Source organism: Palaemon carinicauda, chromosome 1 (assembly GCF_036898095.1).
Source record: "Palaemon carinicauda isolate YSFRI2023 chromosome 1, ASM3689809v2, whole genome shotgun sequence".
Classification (NCBI taxonomy): domain Eukaryota; kingdom Metazoa; phylum Arthropoda; class Malacostraca; order Decapoda; family Palaemonidae; genus Palaemon; species Palaemon carinicauda.
Genome location: NC_090725.1, coordinates 249,556,248 through 249,565,531, shown reverse-complemented (window position 1 = coordinate 249,565,531; position 9,284 = coordinate 249,556,248). Strand labels below are relative to the sequence as shown.

General features: G+C 33.5%; 1 protein-coding gene across 2 annotated transcripts in view; it reads left to right on the top strand.

The window, feature by feature from the left end:
• The window catches only part of LOC137654987 (major facilitator superfamily domain-containing protein 6-like), a 40,525-nt gene that overhangs the window by 10,330 nt on the left and 20,911 nt on the right, over positions 1-9,284 (top strand). For both annotated transcript variants that reach the window (XM_068388885.1, XM_068388893.1), the window contains exons 2-6: positions 1,607-1,872; positions 2,832-2,931; positions 7,815-8,032; positions 8,437-8,568; positions 8,956-9,056. In XM_068388885.1, the coding sequence (XP_068244986.1) occupies positions 1,815-1,872; positions 2,832-2,931; positions 7,815-8,032; positions 8,437-8,568; positions 8,956-9,056 (609 nt within the window). In that variant the 5' untranslated portion in view covers positions 1,607-1,814. The remainder of the gene's footprint in view (positions 1-1,606; positions 1,873-2,831; positions 2,932-7,814; positions 8,033-8,436; positions 8,569-8,955; positions 9,057-9,284) is intronic.

Genomic DNA, 9,284 nt, shown 5'->3' with positions numbered 1-9,284 from the left:
CAGCCTCAAACTGGGCTTGTAAAAAAAAGTTAGAGTTTCTCCTGGCATCAATGCCTCCAATGCCTACCAAGAAGAGCATTAAAATGTCGTTTACTTACAACATGCATGATATGCAAAAGAAAAACCCAAGAAACGTAATAGAATCATTGTTAGGCTTCACGTAGGCTTTCATTGCTTTCCGAAAAAAAAAACAAAAAAACATGAAATCTAAGTGCCTACCATGACAAGGATAATACTTTAATATGCATACCAAGGATAATACTTCTCTAATATTTTTTTTTTTTTTTCAAATTAAAACCTCATAATCTGTTTACAATAGCAACGCAGGCGCAGAACCTTATTAATTTAACGAAATTTAAGACTCCCTTGATAGAAACTCATCTACAATGACGATGGGTTCACTTACTGATGGATTCCAATTTCGGATAGGGACCACGGTAGCTATACCCCTGCTTTACTTGGAACTGTTAATCATCTTGTTTTCACATATACAAAGAATGAGAGTATCATTAAAAAACATAAGCGCTTTCATCATCAATTCAGACAATCAGACAGTGAATGTCCAAGAATCCACGTAGCTAAATGCCGCCACTCGAGACACCTGAGTCACTTTCCGTATAACTGAAGCAAATATCGGGCACTGAGAATCCACTCGACTTTGTTGGATTTCGTTGCGAAATTTAAGATAAAAGTAAAAGGACAAGACACAAATCTCAGAATTAATGGCACCTCATATCCCGTGATAATAATGATGATAATAATAACACAAAAGTAAACAATGGTCTCTTTTTCTTGTGAATTTGAGACGGTCATTCTTTTAGTCTTTTCTCAGAGATGAAATAAAAAAAAAAACAAAGACCGCTTCTTATTGCATAATGAAAATTATCCGAAGTAAAAATACACTTTCCGACTATTAAAATAAAGGAAAAATGTTGAAAATAATGTTTTAATACTATATGCAGACACTTTTGATGGTAAACAAAGGATGAAGTGTTTTTATTCATCTAATCGTTATTATCCACAACTATGAAGTATTTAGCACAATCAGAAAAGAACATATTTAACACGTTTTTCAATAAAACTATACATACGAAAAGATGAATAGTGTAAGAATATTTCCATATAAAGAATATATAAATCAAAATACATACACACACACATATACAGTATATATATATATATATATATATATATATATATATATATATATATATATATATATACATACATATATATATATACATATATATATACATATATATATATACACACTCATATATATATATATATATATATATATATATATATATATATACATACCTAGTTTCAAATATATAAATTGCATTTGTGAGATTTTTATATATATATATATATATATATATATATATATATATATATATATATATATATATACACACACACACGAGTGTAAATATACATGCCTCTGATTTATTTTATAGAAAAGTTTCCATCTAACCGATATACCAAAATAATATTCCATTAAAGAATTTGGTTCGGCAAAACCGTAAACAAACATGAGCCCTAAAATTCTTTAATTTTATTCTTTGAAGTAATGCAAAATGTAACAATATCCACGCTTTTACAGAAACTTATATAAGTGAAAAAAAAAAAATTAAGACTGCGCGACTTGAACTTTAATAGATATCATTGGCGTAATTTATACAACAGAAAAAAAGGTGTTCAAGAGAAAGGGGAAAGAGAAGTGTCGATTTGGTTTAGTAATCCAAGATCCACGCAATATAAGAAGACTATCATTCTCAGTTTTGTGAAAAGGAAATCTTATTAACATCAAAATGAAAATCGACTGGAAATTATTTCCTATAAAATTACACTATTTAGTGAGATTTTCAGGTAAGTTGTCGTTTTATATTTCCTACCATTTTCATGTACTTGGTCTCAAATAATTAATAGTTTTTAATTTTAGTTGTAACCATATCGAAGCAAAAACCCTTTACAGTGTAACTTAACTCTGATTTCCCCTTATGAAATAACTTACATACGAAAACAACTGCAATTTTGTTAATGACAAACACTTACACAAGTAGCTAATGAGTTTTCAATCAAGAGTTAGCGGTCAAGTATTTAATAACTCATTCTTTCTTATTGTTCTATTCTCTTCAAGTTTTCCTACTTACTAACTCTAATATTCCACTATCCAAAATTTCCTTGGCATAAATTCCAAATTTAAGTTTTTATTTTGTCATAACTCACTATCGGAAAGAAAAGAAAATGTGTAACTTACATTCTTCCAATGACTATACATTTGCAGCTCATTCCTAACAGTTATAAATGTCCCCCCATTTTATCTTTCCCGAGTCCAATTCCCTGACAGATGGATAGATTTTGACGATGTTTTTCTTGTTATTTCAGATTTTTTTTCTCCATTACTTCTATTATTCTTCGTTATTTTGTTTAACTCAGCCTCTATGTTTTGTACGTATTACCCTAATAAAATCAGTTTTCAAATAACATTCTTAGTAACTGTCATTCACTGCTTATCAACTCATAAACATAGCGACATGTGTTGACAGCCAAAACAAATCACAATTATCTTGCAAACAAGGCACAGACATAAACACAAACACAAGAAACTATCTCAGTAACATGAACCCGTGTCGCTGGTGTCATGATATACTCTTCACATGTAACTGGTAAGCATTAAGCAATATACGCCCTTAAACTTCAGTATCGCAAAGTCGATAATCCACACAACTATTTTATTAATATTACACAACCAAATTCCCAGCATTTAATTACCCAGCCAAATGTGTCCCATTTGTGTATGACGAGATTTAATTTTCTCCCAATAGGAACGGGACCACTTACGCCGTTCCTGCCCGTGATAGCTCGCCATAAGGGCGTGTCAGAGACGGTCATCAGTCTTTTGTGGACCATCATGCCGTTTATCAGGTAATTCAAGAGTTACAAAGTTATCTTTTGCTTCTCACTTTGGACTTATTTTAATGTTTAATATCTAATAAAATGAATTCTATATCATAAGGTATATAAGTGAATGAATAAAAAGAAATTGTAAGAGGTGTACATTACACGAGAGAGAGAGAGAGAGAGAGAGAGAGAGAGAGAGAGAGAGAGAGAGAAGAGAGAGAGAGAGAGAGAGAGAGAAAGAGAGAGAGAGAGAGAAAGAGAGAGAGAGAGAGAGAGAAAGAGAGAGAGAGAGAGAAAGAGAGAGAGAGAGAGAGAGAGAGAGAGAGAGAGAGAGAGAGAGAGAGAGAGAGAGAGAGAGAGAGAGAGAGAATATCTGTTGAATAGTTTCAATCACGTAAGATGAAAATCAACCGTTTTAATGGTATACAAGTGTTTGACAGAGATAGCCACTCATGTCTGTTTTCTGATCTCTTCATCATTCTCTCTACACCCTAGCTGCGACCCGCAACGTTCAGCTAACAACTAGCTACATAATCAGATGCTTAGGAACAGAATCATTCTCAATTTTTAGTTACACGCCCGTCTATTCCTACAAGTCCGGTTCGAGCCTCAGCCAGATGAGTTCGTTGCCAAAAACTAGACTATAAACATTTCTACAAGTTTCTCAAGATAGTTTCATTTGTGTCTGATTCGTTCAAATCAAAAAAAAAAAAAAAAGAAGTTGACATCTGAATACAAAGAAGTTGAGTTAATAAAAACATATGTGAATATTTCCTTCACACTATCCCATTTCTACGCTGCCAGCCAAGTTGTTGAAATAAACACTTCGGTTCCTTAACCTCATCTCAGTTCATGGGAGATAACGGTAAAGCCCATTTCAAATGAAATATTTTCTATAACAAGACTTACAAGTAATCGTATTTTTGTATTGTCATTTACCTTTCCTAACTCACGTTTAGGCCTACTGTTCTACATAAACTATATTCAAAAGGAACTGAAATAAGAAAAAATGGTTAGAGCCACTGAAAAGGTTTCACCTACCACCGATACACGGCTGTGGAGGTCCTTTCTGGTCGAGAAGCGTCCAAAAATATCCCCCCACCGTAGCACCATTCCTGCTCTTTCCTCGCCGCTCTGAACCACTCACTTCCATTTCCTCTATGCATGACAGACATCCACACTTCTTTTAATATTTGGTCAGCCATGATGAAGCTGAAAAAGATTTCTTCAACCAATCGCAGGAAACTACGAGGACGTTCTCATAAAGCCACTTAAAACGCAAGTACCTAATTTGTTGAAAACATACGGCCCCTGAACTCACAGATGAAAAAAATTATCAAAATAGTGAATAGCCATATTACTAAGCGAAAGTACTGTCAAAATATCAAGAGAATCACACTTAGACTGCTTACCCTGTACCTCATAAATTTCTAGCCAATTCCTATGAATTTCTGATGACCTAACTTATGCACCTGGTATCTTTTCTTTACCTTACTTAAACTATAATAATCGAAAGTCTATAATGTGCATTATATTTCAAACAAATACGAAAATCTGGTTTCTTATCAAATACTAATACAAAACCATAATCAAACTAAGGTCTAGGTTTACGAGTTTTCCTGGGTTTCTTAAATTCCTTGGATGCTCTAGAATCCCATTTCTTTGGTTTAAACCCAGATGTAGGGTGGGGCACCGTTTCCAGTTCATGAGTCAATGTTTCTCTTTCTTCTAGGGCCGATAACAGCTGGATATCTTCTTCCTTAATGAATCTTTCTACTACCGAGGTCCTTTAATTGCGTTTATAGCAACTGAACCGCAGATGAAGCAAAAGAATAATCCTCATCATTATTACAATGTTAAAAAATTTTGTACCATGAGTTATGAAAATAGTTTACCATCTAGAGTCCTAGACTATCGTAAGGCACAAACTCAGAAACCATCCTGGACTACTTCATAAAAAGGAAGATGATCAAAAGCTTAGCAAAGCTTTTATATTCAGACTGTAGTGAGATCATAAAAAGTACTGTACCATCAAAGTAAAAATGTTCTGATATGTATTCCATTTCCTTGTGTCCATTATATGCCCTTGAATTCACAAACATGCACACACAAGGAAGAGGGAAATACATATAAAATTGAATCAACACGGTTAAACAATAAATCCTGAAAACAGCAACAATAAATAGCATGCACATATCTTGACCATCACTTCATCAAGAGAGATCAATTCAATACTAACACCATCTACAGCTGTATAACTGCAATATATATATATATATATATATATATATATATATATATATATATATATATATATGTATATGCATATGTATATATGTGTATATGTATATGTATAGATGTGTGTGTGTATATATATATATATATATATATATATATATATATATGTGTGTATATATATATATATATATATATATATATATATATATATATATTATATATATATAAACAAGTCAGTAAATAAATAAATCAGTATGTGAATTTGTATACCTCAATTTTTCTAAACAGCCACGACGAAATTTAGGGAAATTGTAAAACGAGTTCAAGAGCGCACCATAAAAGCCTTAACAATGCCGACAGTCCTACGACTGCCAGCCATAATAAGTCATAAATTTTACTTTATATAAAACACTTCGGTTTTTATGAGGAACCTTTTCGATGGACACACACTAGTGGATTCTAAGTATTATTTTTGTGCTGCCGCATTTGCCATTAGGAGCTTGATGCTGTGAAGAATACTTCACCATATTTGGGGAGACACTTATCTTCCAGTAGCCATAAAACTTCGAGTGCTATCGACCCTATAAGGGACAATATAAGACGGCAAACATACACACATTTATACTGTATATATGCATTTTGAGCTTTATATCGTACATATACAGTTAGTGGCATACACTCTTTAATGACTTCTATCAGTATATTATATCATAAATCATGATTTGCTTTATTATTCAGTTACCTTCTTATACGACGAGGGCAATAATACTTCTAACATTCAAAATCTCTACATCCTACAATAAAATGATCCGATAAATATCTAGACTAAATTCAACGGTGTTTCTCCGTCACTCAAATATATCTCCTGTTCAAACTAGGTTCCCAATCATTATAAAACAACTGTAAAGCTTCATACAACTGATAAATACAGGTACTTGCACCTATGGGTGACTTTCCTTCTGTCCATTTCATTGAAAACTACAACACGCAACTCATACTACTTCGGTTTACATTCTTCACTTCTAAATTTAGTTCGGATCTTTGGAGCCGGACCAATCAGATCAAACAATATTTGAATTATATTCATAGATATATTAACTTGGTCATATGGACCAGTATTGGGAACGGGGAGGCCATTCAGTGCCATTCTACAGCGTTAGAAGGCAGGCTACTGCTCCGCCATGGGTAAGGGTATGAGATTGAACAGTAAGAAGGACAAACACATTTGAAACAGATGAAGTAGAAAGCTAAAATAAGAGTGCAGCTAAAAAACAAAGGAAAGCCGTAAAGACCCTTATACGTTGCTTACAGGTTTGAAGGTAGAGGCAAGGGACAGTAACTGCCCTAGTTGGGAGGACAATACCCTAGACTCCTACAGACTGACCACATATACATATGATCAGCGCCCAAGCTCCCTCTCCATCCTAGTTAGGACCAAGAAATGGCTGTTGATGACTCAACACCCTGTAAGCTCCCCCAAACCCACAAACCTTAGATCACAAGGATGGCGAGGTTGCAGACACTACAAGAAACTACCAAGTTTGTGGGTGACTCGAACCCCAGTCCAGCATATCACCTGGCAAGGACGTTACGTTGCCGATAGGCCATCAATGCCCCTAATGTCTAATATTTGGATAGGGAGCACACCCTCACATGTTGGTGGTACTTGTGAAACATCAGTAGGCCTACTCTTTTCCGAAAAAACTTTTTCAATTTGGTTTTAAGTAGGTTTTTTATATATGAATGTGGGAATGGTCTTTCCATACTAGTCTACGTGAGAGTTGAATCAAAGGCTTTCCCTTTGAGCAATAGCCTAGCTCTTCATAACAGCTAGGATTCATGTGAACTGTCCTGACAACGTTTATTCTACATCTATTACTTCAGCCATCACCCTCAAGAACTACAGTCTTGCACAAAAGGTGTGGAAGTTGCTGGAGCCAGTCAATATGTTTGATCAATCGATTTCTTAATAATGAATAATCAATTGTATCAATTAATATCTTTAAATAAAGACATTCTAACAAAGAGTTTGAGAGGAATCAACCAGATGTAGTAAACTGTACAGTTTAGCACCGCTCCATTTGTATTTATGGTTCAGTACATTATATATATATATATATATATATATATATATATATATATATATATATATATATATATCACTATATTATGCAAATGATAGTATAATCTAATTATTAGAAAATTTATCTTACTTGACGTTTTAACCATTTGAGTATATACTGTATGTATGTATATATATATATATATATATATATATATATATATACTGTATATACATATATATATATATATATATATATATATATACATATATATATATATATATATACTGTACTGTATATATACTCAAATAGTTAAAACGTCAAGAAAGATAAATTTTCAAATAATTAAATTATACTATCATTTGCATAATATAGTTTGTTATTTTCCGATTTCTGTGCGGAATTTATTCCCCAGAAGAGGCTGAAGGCTATAGGCTACCCGTTATGTAAATATAAGGTATTCAATAATCATAGCCTAGAATAGTCTGACACCTTTGGGTTTATATTGGCCTTCCTTATCATTCTCCTTACGCTACATTATATATCTATGTTGAAAAATAAATAATTGCCGAAAGAACATAAATAACGTCCCCCACTCCTTTTCAGTTTATTAAGCAAGACTTGCATGGGCGCACTATCCGACTACTACCGTGTGCACAGACAAGTCTTCCTTTGCAGTTTGATGGTCATGATAGCGTCATTCATCGGGATCTATTTCACGCCCGATATCATACCCATCGCTGCCAACACATCCGAAAATGGCACGCAAATGCTCGTCAATTTGACGGACCAGGCGATGCAAAACGAGAGTCTGTACGTGCTAGGTATGTTTATAATAATGACGTTCAAGTTTTCATCTTTGAAATGTATTTATTTTAAAGTTACTATGAGAGATAACACGCAGCCTTCCAATCATTCGTAGGCCTATTTCTTCTTAACTGCAATATACAAGGTTTTTCATCATGACCACAATGGAAAATAACATATGGAAATATATAATGGTCGCCTATAATAAAGTGTAAATTTTGTTTTCTAATACCTGTAGTTTAAATGTATAGTAAAAAAAAAAATCCATGATTGATGGCTACTGCTATCAATAGTGGTAGTGAATATACAATATATATTTTTATAACGAAAATAAATCCAGTATTGAAACTATTCCTTGAAATCTTCGAAATAATAAACTTATGTTAGTCATTAATTCTCGCTTCTTCTAACTATATTTCAGGTTCAGAAAGATCTACAGCATATTTGCTCAAGAGATATGAGTTTTGGCTCCTTTTCCTTTGTTTACTAGGACAATATTGCGGCCACATTACCACCATTACCATGCAGGAAACCATATGCTTCAGTTTATTAGGTAAAATATATCACTTTCTCTTTTTCTATCTCATATACACACAAAGAAGTGGGTTTATTTGTTATTTTTCACGATTAAAACAGCATTCGCACGCGGGTGGGAGGTATTAAACGACAGCTCAAAAAAAAAAAAAAAAAAAAAAAAAAAAAAAGAAGAAGAAGAAAAAGAAGAACATTAACAACACAATAATTACCATATCGCATAAATGAACAATAAACTAGATAGAAATCTGATATCCTCTCCCACCTTGCTCTTCCTGTCGGTCCTTTCTCCTTCGTCCCCCTCCCATCCTTCCCTTACCTATCATACTCCCTTACCCCTCCCGACATTAAACAGATTCTCTTTTTCCCTAAACACAATGATATATCCTATTCAACCTTCCGCCAGGCGACGCCCTTCACAAATATGGGGAGCAACGATTATGGGGGACCTTAGGATGGGGTATATCTGCCGTGGCTGGAGGGGCCCTAGTCGATTGGTATTCCAGGGTAAGCTTCATTTATCTTTTGTGTCTAATTCCGAATTTTCGGTATATTATAAATCCAATTGAAAATTAGCAATCTTGAAATTGGGTCATCACAAATTTTCTAAAGCTTTTTCTTAAACTCATAACAGAAAGATAGAGCCTAGTGTTAGGTTCTAAGCCTATTAAACGGAAATTTGTAATCCAAAAATATAAGATGATTTTGAGTAACTTTCTTTAATTTCATTAATAG